Source organism: Gavia stellata, chromosome 2, assembly GCF_030936135.1.
Source record: "Gavia stellata isolate bGavSte3 chromosome 2, bGavSte3.hap2, whole genome shotgun sequence".
NCBI classification, from domain to species: domain Eukaryota; kingdom Metazoa; phylum Chordata; class Aves; order Gaviiformes; family Gaviidae; genus Gavia; species Gavia stellata.
The window spans coordinates 84,535,555-84,552,481 of record NC_082595.1 but is presented as its reverse complement, the minus strand read 5'-3'; the positions used below and the strand labels follow the sequence as shown (position 1 = coordinate 84,552,481).

Genomic DNA, 16,927 nt, shown 5'->3' with positions numbered 1-16,927 from the left:
AAAATAAAATATGACAAAGTATAAATACAATGCATACCAGTTAAAAAGTGAGAGAGTGCACAGTAGAGAAAATAGTAGTGAATATCCCATTTTACAAAGAACCAGCGTAACCACTCTACCTATTGCAGCTTGTATTATATTTATGTGTCTATATATTTTACTATATAGTAATATTTTGATAGTGAGAGAGAAGTGAGTAAACCTCTGATCACAACACCAAAAGATTTAACCATGTGATAAGCTACTAAATAATTTAATGATTATTCATAGTCCTGTCTAGCCATCATTTTTAAACTAAGGACAAAATTGTTTCATTTAACTATGGATAGTTGTCTCCACAACTAGTCTGCAGGAACTTTTTACAAAGCAAGTAGTCAAAACCAGTGGGACTGATTGCTTAAATAAAGGTATCTGATGATTGCTTTAAGCATTTACTAGATTCATTCTACATTCAAGGAAGATCATTGAACTCTCTCAGTGTTTTCCTTCTGAATGCATCAGAACATATGAATCTGAGAAATGCTGTTTAGTAAAACTCCTCAGCAAGACATTAGGAAAGAGAATATGTGAATACGATTGTGAGTTTCCCAATGGGAACTCTAAGTATTTGTCTTAAGACTGTTGAGAAATATTTGCTCCCTAGTTCTTTGGTATTCAATTAAACTGCCAAAGATCTTATTTTTACCCTGAGCATTTCTGCCATCCTTCGCTTGCAAGTCCCTCCATGGCATTATAGCTGTGGATTCAGTTGAGGGAGGATAGATACTCAGACACCTCAGGGAACGCTGAACTACACTGCAAGTGGTACATACAAACACACTAGAGACATTGGCAAGAGATAGGCACTTACTAGAAGTCTGCCAGGCTTCTCCCCCCTCCCCAAATGTCTATCAGCAGGTAAGGAAACTGTTAGCTGTCATCTGAAGACTGAATCCAGAAATAGAGATCAGAACTTACCTGGTGGACAACAGCCATTTGTTACTGGCAAGGGGCATGTAGATGAAAATGCTACCTGTGAAAAATTAAGATCTGGTATCTTTATTACGAGATCATCCTGAAGGAATGGACTAGAATTATTTACTGTAATTTAAGACAACAGGAAAAATATATGAAAGTCAGTATCCTACTCTATTAAAAATACATGTACTTTTTTAGTGCTTGAAACGCCAGATTTACTTTAATTGTTCCTAAAAGAATTTCTATTGGTCACAAAAACCCACAAATCAAAATGGAATTTGAAAATGGGGTTACTTTCTTTTTGCTTGTAATAAAACAGCTTCCTTAGTCCAATTAGATTATCCTGTGTTGTTATCTTGAAGTAAACCTAGTCATGCATGAAAAAAAGGGGAAAAGGTAACAGAAAATAGAGCTAGAAGGGACCTTAAGATGTAATCTAAATATTTTCATCTACCTATAAGCACACAAATTTATTTACATGACTCTTTACTGAAATTTGTCTAATGTGTTTTTAAAAGCTATGGTGATGGAGATTACCATGCACTCTAGTCCTGTAGTACTATTCTTCACTCCCTCCTAATGTTAATATTAAATTTCTGTTACTGAAACATAGGGCCATCATTTTTTGTTGAATCAAAAGAGCTTGGAGAGAAGAATAGTCCATTGGGTAGGGTCCATCAAAGAACATATACGCCCAGCAGAACTATGTACTGCTGTCTTTACAAGTGTACTAGTCTGAAAGTGTTATTTTACTTGCAGTGCTGTTTGTGAAGAACTCATCTTTGGAAACAGATAGGCATACAAAGTCTGGATATCTGAAGGTCAATCAAGGGTAACCAGAATGAACTGGAGCTCAGGCAAACGTACACTGCTGATGTAAATAAATCCTGGAGATTCAACAGGATAAAATATTCTTTGCTTTACTTCCTAAATAATTTCACAGCATGTCTCTGCACTGAACTGATTGTACCGTACGCCACATAAGTGACATGGGCTGAACTGTGGTCCACATTATATTCCTGCATATCAGATCAGAAATAAGTATGTGATCCCTAAATCCCCTGTACTAGCAGCCCACGCTGCAGAAAAAGGAGCTGTAAACATAAGCTGTACAGTAGACAGCATAAGCTTAACAATAGAAACAAAAATAACCAGGAAAAGAAAGTTTCTTTTCAAAGTCAATAACTTCTCATATATTCAATCTCAATGGTTGACTTTGCTCTTAAAATTTACAGTGAGTCTGAGTCATTATAAGAACGTGAATCAGAACTGCAAGTTGAACTGATAGGTATTGCTATGAACACATAGTTACTGGGATACTACTACATTCATACGGTCATAGCAACTATCTGCTATAGCAGGGAAGTGGGTGTAGGCAGCATATATGCCCTGATACTTGTTTTTCTCACTATATTTTTATTACTAGCATTGAGAAACAGGAGCCCAATGGGACTTCGCACCTGACAGAACAGCTATAGGTATGAACCACATATAATTGTATCTTTTGAATTAAATATAATTCAGTTAGATGAAATCAGTCAACTTGAAATTCTGTGATACCGCATCTTTCCTTTCTCTCTTCTTCAGTCCTCGAAGATAATTTCATTTTGGCAGTTACCTAACACAATGCGTGCAAGACTTCAGATCATGTAAAAACTTAGAATTTATTTCAGACATATTAATACCATCTTTCTTTATGTTAAGATTTAGATTCTGTACTACCATTAACTTCTTAGAGAGGAAGTTCAGTGATTACATGACCTATAACATGCATTTCTGCATCAGAAACAGAAGTTTGGTTGTTTGCTTAGCAGATGCAGGACGGGTTTGCAGTGTGCGTTTGACAGGCTAAAAAGAAGTCATTGTCCCAAAACAATCTGCATACCAGCATGGAATGTGTGTCCAGAGGACTGTTGCCTATAACATTATGTAAAATATTTGCAAGCTTAACAGTAAATATTTTGCCAAGAATTGCTTCAAGGCCCTAAAATTGGGTTACTGTCATTAGTGAGGCTGGGTCCAGGCAGGCAAGAGAAACGCCCTTTACCTGTGTCATCTTGCAGTCACAGCATAGATGAAGGTATGCCATGAAAAAGCCTGTGTCACTGTGGGATGGCATCTGTAACAGTAATGTTTTGCACTATTTTAATCTATCTTTTATCACTGAATTATTTATTCTTCTTGTCACTATGTTACAGGTTTTCTGATATTTGCAAGTCTATTTCCAGCCTAGGATGGGAGTAACTTGCTTCTTTAGTAAGCACCTACTCAGCAACTCATTTTGCAGCCAAACTATGTTTTTAACAAAAGTCAGACAGAACAAAAGACAGAACAAGCCAACCAACAAGCCCTGGAAGCCATTGCCGATATACTGACTACCCATTCACAAAAAAATAGAACTGATGGATGTGTAACTGTTCATGCCAGGCACTGTGGAACAGGGAAGTTATATCAAACCCATATTTTAAGCTTCAATGGGCAATCATTGACTTCCTTTGCTTTTCCCTGTCAGGCACTGTTGTTTACACTACATAGGGTTGGACAGGTTATGCACAAGTGGATTAAATACAACATACCCTTCCTCATTTTTCCCGTGACCGTCTAATGAGTCCCAGATTTCTCTAGTGTCTCTTTTGGCTGTGAGACACGGTACCTTTGAAATGAAACTGCTGGTGCTGGCAGAAACACAAAGGTCAGTGGAGATGACTACAGATGTGGTAGCAGAGCTGAAGCCGGCTCTGCTGGCCATCACAGTTCTCAGCTGATTCATCAGCAACTGATCCACTTCTGCAAAACTATTTTGTTGGTCTTGGTTGAGGAGTTTGGCCACACTTCGCATGTGGTACAGTCTGATCTCCTACCAAGCTTTGAGTAACCAAAGAGGCAGATCTTGTAGATCCTCTCACAAAACTTTTCATCCTTTTCTCCTCAGGTGATCTAGTGTTCTCAGCCCATAGACAGTGGTGGTGGTTCAACAGACTTGAAAGTTCCTGTTAAGAAAATAAAAAAGTTACATTTTGAAAACTAATAGGATTCTCCTACACCTTCTGTGTTACAGCTGATTTGGAAATTGATACTTCTACCATTTTGGAGTTTTGTTTTATGAACTTGCTTGTTGCCCTGTAAAAATCATATTTACTTCTTTAAATCAATATCTGAATGGAAAGGAAGAGTGGTTACCACCACATGTTCCAACATGGTTTGAAGGTAAGAAGCCATTGAGAGTATCAGTGTGCTTGAACTGCTAAGAATCATCAAAAAGCCGAGACGCAGCATACCTTTACAGGTCTGCGTAGGAACGACATCTATCTTAGCAATGGAAATGGGGCAGCATCTGATAGAATGGCTCCCAGGTGAGGGTTGAGTCTAGCTAAACACCTGTGCAGTGATAATGATTTTGTTTAATGCCAGAATTCTGTTAGACAACCAGAATATACTTCTTACAAGTTTTTAAGTACCAAGTGTAAGGGGAGTGGAAAACTTAGATGGCTATTAACTAGTTGCTGAGATGAGATGGCACTGTTCGAGAACATCAGACTAATTCTTTCCCTCACCTCCCTTCTGCACCTCACCATTGACACATGTGAACAGGCAATGGTGAGAGGCAGGGATGGCAATCATATTCAGAAAGGGGTTTTTACTTCTGAATAGCATGTCTAGGATTTATGTTTTTAACCAAAGTTGTCAGGCTAGAGGTTCAGGAGGTAAATCTAGCTGGCAGTAAGGTTTTGAGTGTTCTCCGCCTGACTTCCAAGTGCCTAGGGAGTAGTGTATAAACTTAACAACTACTGAAAATCTCTCTTTGTGTGTCTGGGCAGGCAGATGTACTTATCACTGAAAGCCATCTTCACACTGTATGGAAGGGAGAGGAAGAGAGGAAAAAGAGGTTTCAATGAGAAGTTTGAAGTGCAGTGCAACATTGCCCATGGGAAGTATGTCAGATCTGATGTCTTCCCCTGCCCACTGAGATGGTTGTTTCCTTGTGCTTTTTGGCATTGGACAAAGCTTTCATTCTAATTACCTTAAAAACTGTATTTTGACATCAGTATGAACAAATTTTTAAAATGAGCAGGGTTTCTAAATGTCCTTCCTAAACCTGTAGTCTTTCATGGAATCTTGTAAATAATGGTTATAGACACAGTTAGGAAGGGCAGCCAGTTCATTTAAAACTTTGTCCTGAGGTTCCATCCTGTGTTCTGGGTTGTCATTATGGGACAGGAAAATGAGGAGGAAAAAAGGTGGCTTTAGAAATACATCTTCTGGTAGTTAAAGCAAGACATACCTCATGCAATATAGACTGTATTTGTCATACCCCTTAATTCTCTCCTTCCTAAAATGTCTCCCCAAACATAATAAGGTACAGGTGGCACTTACCATAATGAGGGTCCTGCTGTTCTCTTTCTTCAAGTTGCTTACTGTGTCCATTTCAAAGTGTTCTTCATGTGCCTCTTAGCTCATTCAGCCACGCAGACTTATTGTGGGTTTCATTCCAGTCTGATCCCGCGACTCTGTCATGGTCTCTTCCGCAAGTGACCTATCCCCCTATTTTCAGCCTAAAAATCAGACTGCTGTCATGAAGGACAGAGCTCTCTGTCTGGAAGGGTGGCAGTGGTAGAGTTCATTAGAGAAGGACCTATACAAAATTCATTGCTGGGCTTGCAACACTGTCCCTGACCTTTTAGTATAAATCTTCGGATAACTGCGCACAGAAGTACAGCATTTATCTCTACTTGCATCTGGATGGTCTTGGGTCTTGGTATTTTTGGTGCTCCTTCTACTAAATCATAATCCTACGTTGTAGCACAGTGGTGTATATCGATAGCGTGCTCATTTTCTCTGCTGTTGGGAGAGCCTAATTTATAAAAAAGTCTAAATCAGACCTCGTGGGCAATGAAGGGCCCCCAGAAGGAATATATATGGGCAGAAAGCCTCTGGTGAGCAAATGGGAAGTAGATATAAGGTCTGGAAGACAAAGGTATAGGTAACAGGGGTGGTCGTAGCAGGCTGCCCAAACACTATCTTCACTTTGTGCATTGGGTGAGTAGGGGAACAAGGCACGACTTACTATGTGCTCTGCTCTAAAGCACACTGAAGTCAGCTTGCATTCAGACCATCCATCCCATCCCGTCTGTCCGTGGCCCGTGCCCCAACACATTCTTTTATTTGAAGCAATGAAGAGAGTAAGGCTTGGTCAACGTGCATGGTGAGACAGACACTCGGACAAGAGTTTGTAATTCGCTAAGAATTTCCATACTGATTACTTAACGAGTCATGAAAAGCAAGTGGAAACTCTGCCCTTAACAAGAACAGAAATATTGGTGCTCTGCATTAAGCCACTAACTGCAATTTTTTCTCATCTCATGCTTTAGAATTTCAGTCAGTCCCTGCAGAGGGCAGTAATGATATTTTTCTCGTTGAGCACAGACATTGCCTGGAAGCTTTTGTTATATTTTTTCCTATAAATCACACACTGGATGAGATGAATAAGTACTTTGAAGCAGTACTACTTATCTTCTTTGTTAGGTGTGTGCATGATGTGTCTTGCTCATATGATTGGAGTATGCTAATAACCAAGATCTGAGAGTGGGAAAAAACTGATGTATACATATAACCCAATATTTTGGTCATACTGTTTAATTGTATTGTATTATTCTGGCTCAGTAGGGAGGCATTTCTGTGGGGCTAAATGGCCAATAAGGTACAGAAATCCAAATTGTATATCTAATGGTCCATTTGTTCTTTAAATCTTTGAAATGAGAAGTATGTTGTTCCGAAAGTGCTCTCTTTGAAATCAGTAGACTACTTGCGGCATTCAGCACCACTCAACATGGATAAGTATGACTGCATGTCCTGCCATATATTACAAAAGGAAATATTTCAGTTGCAGATTTTAAATAGATTCTGTATCCTGGAGGCAGCTCATGTTAGTAGAAAACATGTCTGATGACTAAACTTAATAGCTGTTTAATTGACAAAATTATGTCACTCTTTATAAGTTTTCTTTCTTGAGTCAAATTATCACTGTCAGTTCTAGCTGGATTATAATATACTCCTCATGAACTTAATACATTTGTCATTTAGTTGCCTGGGACGTCAACTTGCAAAGAAATTACAGGTTAATTCAGATGATATAAAACAATGTTATAGCAGAGAGATTTCCAGCTAATTATTATTTTTACACCAGAGGCAATATCTCCTGTGACAATTCACTATTGTAGGAAAAGATGGGCTGAATTCTTTTCAAAAAAGTTGGAGTACATTTGACAACAAGAATATCTACCTACACAATGACATTATGGGTGCAGCTAGTAATGTAAAATTACTTAAAAGTGTTCTTAAAGTATACTTGATGGGGTTCACATTTAGGTGTGACAAGTCCTTTTAAATATACTTCACTGGTTATAAAAATACTTACAAAGTATTTTTTATCAGTTCAAGTGCCACTCACTACAGCAGTTCTGGAGCTGAACATAATTCTGACAGGCATTTTCAACCGCAAAGCATTCAACAAAAAAGATGGTTAAACAAAAAGCAAGTTTAAGGTCCTCTGGTCTTTGGAGTGCAGAACTCTGTACATATACATCTCTTTCTTGCCCAGTGAGAATCACACTAACTCAGTTAAAATCTGTGTCTTTTCTTGTTAATGCTTTTCCACAATCTTACACGTACTCTTAGCAACATGTAAGAGCATTTTCTGAATAATTGGCCGAAGCACCCTTTTATTCTTCAGCTTAAGTGTGAAAAAGATATCATGCCATACTTAATAAATATGGACAAACTGTCGAATTAATATGTGAGTGTGTGGGGTGTATGAGTACATAAAAAGCGATCATTTTTGTTGCCTCATTTTAGTGACAGAAATCATAAAAGATGCGTATGTAATTTACCCCATTATCGCACACAGTAAGGACATAAAATACATTTCTAAACTTGATTGCTTTTATCAATTGTGAGAGTTGCTGAGAAAGTAACTGGCTGAAAACAGATATCTTCAGCCTTACTTCAGGCATGCAATTCCCTTCTATAGTTTACCTTGGTAGCAGATGCCAACCAGTGGCAGGTATTTACCATCATGATTTTTTTTTAATTTCCTTCTGATTTTGCTCAAAACATTGTAAAAGTAATAAATATGAGATGCCCTTGACAACTTTGCACTAGTAAAGGAAAAAAAAAATTCAAAAACAAGTTCAGAATGACATCAGATAGGAAAATGATGTAATCATTTGCATTTTAAAAAAAATACACTTAATTTGCACCAATTTTAAAAGTATAGCTGCTTGCATTTTTGCTTCATCTGAATAATTCTGTACATAAACTCTGACTGTCATTATTACTTTTTGACAGCTATTTAAAGTACTGTGAGATTTTGTAGAATTTCATGTGGAAAATAAAACTTGAAAGTTACATGAAAAGCTAAGAGAAAAAAGTGTTCTTTGAAAAATTAGTGTAAAGCTACAAATGCTTACCTTTGTGTTTGGGTGGCATAACTGTTATCATATGCCTCATAGCTTGGATCATCATATTCACCCCCATATCCATCATCATATCCCTAAGGGAAAAAGAGAACACCACAGCTTAGAAGAGCTATAAATCAAAGCATATTATCAAGCTGTAAAAGTAACTTGCATCAACATAGACGTGCTGCTGTTTGCACAGTATTATGTAAAACACGCAGCCTACTGATGACAATTGTGAATCGTGAAGAACAACCTCTACGTTGTAAGGGTAAAGAAATCAGTTACTCATTTAAGAACTCAGCTTATTCATTGATAAACTGTGGTGTATTGTCCAAGCCACAGTGCTTCAGTGGGATCTATGTAGAATACTGATAAATGATAATGAAAGTAATAATTTCTTAACAATTTGTTATATAAAAGGTTCTATAAATACCTATAGGTGAAATGAACAAATGGCAGGAAAAATATATTGACTGTACAACATTAGTAAGAATGTTATTGTGATAAGATCATAATATTCAGTCTACTTACTTAAAAAAACCCAAACCCAAACAACCTATGAGAAATAATATTTGTGCATGTTTGTGAAGGAAGTAATGGGTTATGATTTTCGTAAATAACTTACAGTAAGCATGCTTTCCTGTGACAAGTTAATGAACACTTTAATACAGGTTCCTCCCATCTAACTTAAGGGTCCTAGCTGAAGGGCTCAGATAAACGCTCCGTCTGCATAAGCTAGAGAGACACAAGTAACTTCAGAAGGTGGTTCAGCTCATCTAATGCCTGAATCTTCTACTGAGGGAGCCATGGGCCATTATGATCCACTGTAGCTGCCTCTGAACCAAAGAGTGCTCAGGAACCAGACAATAAATAAATAAAGAGATAATCTAGGGGATGACTTTTGATGCACTCTTTTCATATGACAGGACAACATAGTAGGCAAGAAATGCTGTACAGAAACACATTTTTTTTTGGGAGCCAATATTTTTAGTTAAATAGAAACCAAACATTTTGTAGTCTCAAGAAAATTTTCCTGTTATGGGAAGTGCTAAAGGAAATAGGAGGCTTAAAAATCTTTGACTCAATATTAATTACAGCAGAAGGCAATTTATTTTTTTTTCTCCCCAGAAGCCATGCAAAGTTTATTTAGGTTGGGGTAGAAGGGACAGCATGAGGCAGCTCCAAAATAACAACAGTCCAATAAACAATCACTCTGGTACACCATCATAAGCACTCAAAGTACTTCATTATTTCTTCTAATTAAACTCCATAATGGTATTGAACTACACTTCACTGGTACTCCTGATTTAAGGAAAATATTCAAAGGAGGAAGCATTCAGTTATGTCTCCTTAGGTCAAGCACATCAAATTTGCCTGTCCTTCTGGTCTCCTACCCAGCAGTGAGGGTGAGTGTGCATTCCAGGTGGGAGACTTCACCCCTGGGGTGCTGTGTGGCCTGAAGAAAGGAGGACAGGACTTCAGATGGTGACTCCACTTCTCAGGCACCCGCATCAGCTTGCAGTAAGGGAAAGCTTTTCTGGGAAGGAGGCAGAGTCCCCTCTTGAAACTGAGGAATAGCCTTTCCCAGAACCTGTAGTCCACACAAACCTTGTCATCTTCTATTTCAGGTGGCAGTGCACCAGTTTGACTTGCCTTCATTAATATAAACTTATAGCAAAAAGTACAGTTAAACACATATCCCTGCAGACTACAGTGATATATTTAACATCATAGAGCTAAATACACAATCTTGCTTCTGGGGACAGGATGAGAGAAACAATGAACCACAGGAGACAGATGTTAGTCACATCGATTAGCATGCTACTGGGCGGGATCCTGCTACTGTGAAGATGAGGGTGATGCAAGTTCCTATATAAAGGCGAATAGCTAGAGGAAAGACATTTCAGCATGCTTACCCACCATATGAGAGAACAGAAAGGCAACAATTACAAATTAGCGCTCTCAGTTTCTTGACGCCTGAGGTGGATCAACGTTCAGCACCAGCAGGGCAGAGAACACTTGTTAATATTTGACACTTCTGTGGGTTCACATTACAGATTTTTAACAGCCTCCCTGAAGGCTCAGAGCAGGTCAATACAGTGCGAATGGTTCAAGTGGAATGGTTGGAAAACAGAGACAGAGTAAGGAAGCACAATGTATCTTTAATAAAGAAAAAGTATTTTCTTGATAATGTTTTCTTATTTGTGTCAATTTGTATGAGAATTATCTTCTGATCCTACAGGTGATCCTACAGGTGAACTATTTATGTACAGTACATACTAGCATTTTTTCAAAGTTGAATACAGTGTATCGTACCTAGACACCCCTGTCCCAAAGAAGCCTTTAGGCATCTAGAATTGAGATCCAAAATAGCTCCTTTCACATCCTTGAAGTGCCTCAAACTCACTAGGCATTTTTCTTCTCTTTAACCTTCAGCTCCCCAGAACCTACAACTTTAATGTTTGAAAGTATTTCTTGCATGCACATTTTGAGAGATGAAACACTCAGCTCCCATGTAGACCCTGTTAAGATCCAGAAACTATGAGTCTGAGGATGTTCAAATTGACATATTCTGTGCTCTCTGTGTGATGAGGATGGTGCTCCCAAGAGCAGTTCTGTATAAATCCAGAGACAGAACCCAGAATGCCCTCTCGAAATGCAGTGCAATCTTTTACTCAGCAGTAGAATCAGACTCCTTCATGCACTCTCTAGGTCTATTAGTCCTTTTATTAAAAGCAAACAAACAAACCAACCATATTAAATTGATAAACGTTCTGTTTATGTATGCTGATGGGAACAGAGCAGTGCTCTTAGAGAATCTAAGTTACTAGTGCTGTATCCCCACCTCATTGAAGGAAAAAGGATTGATTACCCATGCTCTCAGTGTTTTGAATAAGACTTTTTTTCTTCTATAATTTCTATAACTTCATTTATTTCACCAGAAATCTTCACATATATGTGTGTAACACTTAGACCTTCCATCCTGTATGTAAGTTCTAACACCTTTTAATTGAGGTCTGGGCTTTTCAAGCAGAAATAGCTTGGATAAAGCGACTGTGGGCCTGATCTGATCAATAGGATTTTCACAGCATGCTCTGAAAAATAGTAGGTTTCCGCTCTGGGAAACCAAGAAGGAAAATAATTCTAATACTTCTAATGAAAACTGCCCTACTCACAGTATTTTATGTATGTCCTGGTAACACCTGACAAAATACATTGTAAGGAAGTCAAAGCTAACTTGTTTTTATAGAAGATAGCCCTACTCTTTCTAAAGTAGCAAACTGCAAAATATCTAGACTTTTTCTTAAAAAAAGCAAAACACAAATGACAATAATTTAAAGTAAAGTGAGTTATGCAACTCTGTACTTTACTTGGCAAATATGCGAACAAGAAAAATGCCTGCAGCCAGAGAACCAGGGTAGCCGTTCTCATTAGCTGCACCCAGCAGTACACAAAAATTAGTACTGTACCTCAGAAAAAGTGAGGGTATAAAAATCAACCTCTAATTGTAACTCAAAGTAAAGCCAGTTGTTTCCCAGTAAAGGGGCCTTTGCATCGTTTCCACTATTTTCTTCTCCTTGCTTCTGTAAATCTGCATATGCTGTCTCACTCTCTTTTCTGTCGTGACTTGGCCACATCCATACTTCCTCACACATCCATATCACCTTAGCTTAGAAGGCTAAAACCTAGTCGTCTACCACTAAATGTAGTGGTAGATTCCCATAAGAATCACAGGGTAGAAATAAAACATTTTTAGAGGGTAATTCATCCCACATACTTTTGACACCTATTTGAGGACAAGTTGAATTGCTCTCTAAATGAGAACTTTCCTTCCAGTGACTATAAAGGGAGCCTGGGACAGATGTGTTAGATTTAGATAACTAACTTTTAGGTGTGTAAGTTAGCTCATCATTTGAAGGAATTTATTGCTCAGAGAAAGCTGAGCTTGTAAAACTCAGTGCTGCTAAGCTTAATTTTGAAGCGACCTGAGACCCAGAATGCAATCAGAATGCTGTGAATGATGCATGGGGATGGGTGGGCATGTCAGAATAGCACCTCAAACAGACGGCACTCTGTTCAGAGAAGATCTCAGGTTAGACACCCTGGCATGCAACTGACTACACACCTACAACTCAGGAAATGCTAACAACTATGGGAAATCTTAAATCCTACTCCTTTTACTGTATATGAAACGCTGGAGAGAAAATAGAGAAATACATCTGAGAAGCCTTCTTCCAGAGGCACGACTCACGCCCTTGGCTAGTCATACTGCCTGTTTGGCTTAATGAGTCTTAATTTTTTTCCTGAAAAGAGCATTTAAGGTGATTAAATCATGTCACAGAGAAATGGCAATTTTAACCAAAGTTAAAACAGATCACAGCTGTTATACTTGGACCTGTACTACTGTCACCTCCTTGCCACCTACTTGTTCCTTTTAAAAAAGCGGCAGATAGTGCCGTCATTGTGTGTTCACAACAATTCATGGGTGCTGAGCTGGTTGAGCCTCTCTAGAGTGCTGTAAGGGGGAGGACTTGCCTTCCATCACAGTCACACTCATGAGTTTGGTGCTCAGTCTCCAAGTCGTTCTAAGATGGGGGCAGCTCTGGGTAGATGTAGAGGAACGCATCTCACTATATTAATTTTATGTAATTTAGACAAATGGCAATTTCTCTCTACTGACTACAAAGAGGGGTAAAAACTGTAATTACTTTAGAATTGGATTATTCAGTGTTGAAAACCTGCAGTTAGAGCAGATGAATCTCACTGAAGTAAGTACCTGGGAAGTTAGTCTGTTGCTGAGCAAGGATCCCCACAATCATAATTTATGTTCAGAAACTGAAATTCTGACTAAATTATTCCATAAGTACGTATGCCTGCTATCATAGCTGGCCTTGGATTCTTCAGCTATATCTCCAGGGACAGAGAAAAGAGAAACTAGATATTATCAGTTTGTTGAAGACGATATATATCCCCTGCACTAGTGAGATCTACCAAGCCTTCTGAAGATGAACTCAGAGACAAGTAGAGTCATACCATATACATAAAAATGATAAACAGTAGTAATAATAAAAAAAAGAATGCTGAAATTAAAATGGGAATACTAATCAATTGAAAAATAAGAGCTCTATGATATGGACTTCATAAATGCAATATATGAACTAGAGTCTACAGTGCTGAGACAACCCAGAGGAGATATGATTGCCAGAGGCAATGAAGTATTCTCAACACATTCGACCTCTTAACAAAATCAGTCGTCTTCTTCACATACCAGCAATGGGAAACACCTTTATAATGGAATGGTAAAGCGTACAGAGGTGAACACTTTTCACATAGTCATGGAAATATAATTGAAATTTCAGTATAATCACAGTTATGTAGATTTTGCAAATCCAAAGCAGAGAACATAAATGAGCTATTTGTGTCCTCATATTTCAATGGTTTAAATAAACCTCAGGTTGAACAATTAGGGTAATAAGAGTGAGTCAAACTAAACAAGTTTACTACACAGAAGTCCTAAAACTGATTGTATGCAAGATGAAGATAGGGCAGGTGCCACAGAAGCAAACAGCTGTGCAGTGCCAAAGTAGTCACAGAAAACAGAATTTCAGATACTTCAAGAAATTACTCTGTATTGTCCTAAATGTAGGTTTCTTTTTTTTCTTTTCTATTTTTTTCTTTTATTTTTTCACTAAATAACACTTAAAATACATTTTGGTGTACTGAAAAAGAAAATCAGAAGGGAATAAAACTGTAAAAGAAAGTCTAATAGAAATGAGACTTTTCTTACTCCTTCCATATTTGCTATAGTGTAGCCTGCATAATTTGCTGTTACAACATTCATGTAACTTACATCTTTATTCTTCAAATCCTTCTGTAAGCTCTCCTATGCTCATGAAGTCACATTAACACTTCTAATTCACATGTCAAAGGTCTGTATAATCAGCTGCTGCTTACACCCATTTAACTTGTTGCACTTCCCCTGTCCCCTAACCTTGCTACCATCAACACAGAAACCATTTCCTCTCCCATTTTACTTGTGCTTTTTTCATATTGCCTCTCTTTATGGAATAGCATCCTAACCTCAGTGTCAACCCTTTAGTCAGTTCCTGTTGCACAGCAATGTCTTGCAGAAACATGTCTTTCTTCCAATAGCAATAAAATGACTTATTCTAGTAATAAGCAGCAAGTGGAGATGAAAAATAATGCAAAGTATCATCTTTGTGTATCTGCAGTAAGTTGCATTTTTGCATTTGTCTATGATTCTCAGATTCCTGAAGAAAGGATTTTTTTAATTGTTATTTTTACTGATGACTTGTACTGCTTTACATAGTACTGGAGTGATAATATATTACAGTAACAAGTTGCACTGGTGACAATATATCACATAAATGGCATTTAGATGAAAGATTTATTTTTCCCATGAACTGAAATGAATAGAGTAGAAAGCAGCCTTCGGCTGCCAAAGGAGGATGGGCTGTAATACACCCACTATTAGTTTTAATCTCTTTATCATATCTAATATTTTTCTTTCAGAAATTTCAAGCAAAGCAGATGGTGAACTTCTTGCGCATCCTAGTGCTCCCCCAGCTGTATATTCAATAGATGGAGCTGACATAAAATCTGTCCATGGAGCAGTAAGGTTTCTTGTATCGTAGATACAGAAATCATTACAAGTCTCTACTAAAGACTGACAACTCTTCTGTCAGAGTTTAGCAACTTATTGATGATTTAAAGCATTTCACAATGGTTTGACTTGCTAGACACAACGCCTTAAAAGTAAACCATTTCAACCTTAAATAAGCTTTATAATAATCCAGAAAATGAAATTTCCACATCTTGAATGGTTTGGAATTCCAAGGAGTTCTCCTTTTTATTTTCCAACCCTTGAAAACTGGACCACAGAATTGTCCATCTCAGAGCTTGTAAATGTGCAAGTAAATGCTGAGGAACTAGCAAAGAGCAAAAATGCTTTGATAGGTGCTTTACAGAACCTTGAATTGCATTTAATTTTCAAATTTCACTCTGATGTATTACGAATGCTGGAAGTAGGCAGATTAAATACAACTTGTCCAAATGCAAGATAATATGCTCTAGTAAATACATGGGCAGTTTACAGAATTTGAAGATGTATCTGAATTTACAGAATACCCTCAGGAAAAGACTTGTAGGAGTCATCATGATTAACAGCTAGGAGATCTGTTCAATTTTACTGCAGCATTAAAACAAAAAAGCTCCACAAAAATAGCCTTATATTTTCTATGTCAAGAAAAGAAAAGAAAATACATAGGTTAATTCTATGTGCAATCCCATTGTTTTTGATCCATTTTTATCCTCTATTTAAATACATTTAACCATTAAGGAGTCCATGAATTAGTAATACATAACAGTAACAAAACTTCACAGTGGAATTAGTGGCAAAATTGCTTAAAGTGCTCAAAACACAGGGCAAATAAATGTTTATGTATTTATTAATCCTGAAATAGGTTTAGAGTAGAGTTCAGGCATTCTTAATGTTGCAATCTTTATATCCTAATCTTTGCCAGACACATGACACTTTTTTCATAAATTGCATCTCTTGCTGAATCAAATTCCAAATGTTCTAGATCATTACAAAAATAGTTCATCACATATTTCTTAGAAACTAATTTTGTAGAAAAATATTTCTGAAAGTAAGTTTGGACAATGAATTTTAAATTGTCTTGTTTATGTAATTGATGCATTTTGCATAATTTTTGGTTCTTTACATAAGCATTATAACTCTTACATTTATTTTTCTTACCTTATAAAAGACCATAGAGCAGTATTTAGAAGACACAACAATGGTAATTCTTATTTGGTGTTGGTTTAAGCCATATAGCTAAATAGCATTTCAACAGTTCCGTTATACTTTCGATTTAATTTTTGAAGTTGCAACCTGAATAATGTGTCTCATCACTTTCTATATTTGAATTGATCAAACATTTTTCTTCATTCAGAATTAAATTTTGAAGAGTTGACATAATGAAACTTACTGTGAAAAGTATGGGTAGATTTTAAAAGTTATGAAAATCAATATAGTACTAGGGAAACTAAATGTTGATATCACTTGCAGAAGAGATGAACTAATTTTTTTCCCCGCTTATGACAATGATTAAACTTATTATACAAGTGCTGCTTACAGTGAATGCAGCAATGTTTACACTGCTGCTAATCACGTTTGAACGAAAATGGTCCTGGAAATTCTTCTTGGTCCTATGTACGATACAAGAATAAAAAAAGAGAGCGCCTACTCACAGTATCTTCTTAACTGTAAAATTTTTTTTCTAACAGATATTTTCAGACTAGGAAATACAGTTTAGCATGATGTATAAAATGCGAGGATTAGAGATAATGTAGAATTTTCTTCTTGGTTTTAAAAGTTATGTAAGAGGAGTGAACTTAACTAGCACAATCTTGTACAGCAATTATTGCAGAAAGGCCAGGTATAATTAAAAGCAAACATGTAGAATGTGATGGGACTTTTCATTTGTGAA

At 37.2% G+C, this 16,927-nt stretch overlaps 1 protein-coding gene across 2 annotated transcripts in view; it reads right to left on the bottom strand.

The window, feature by feature from the left end:
* Positions 1-16,927, bottom strand: part of KHDRBS2 (KH RNA binding domain containing, signal transduction associated 2) — a 394,749-nt gene that overhangs the window by 25,356 nt on the left and 352,466 nt on the right. For both annotated transcript variants that reach the window (XM_059835484.1, XM_059835485.1), the window contains one exon: positions 8,424-8,506. In XM_059835484.1, coding sequence (XP_059691467.1) covers positions 8,424-8,506 — 83 coding nt within the window. The remainder of the gene's footprint in view (positions 1-8,423; positions 8,507-16,927) is intronic.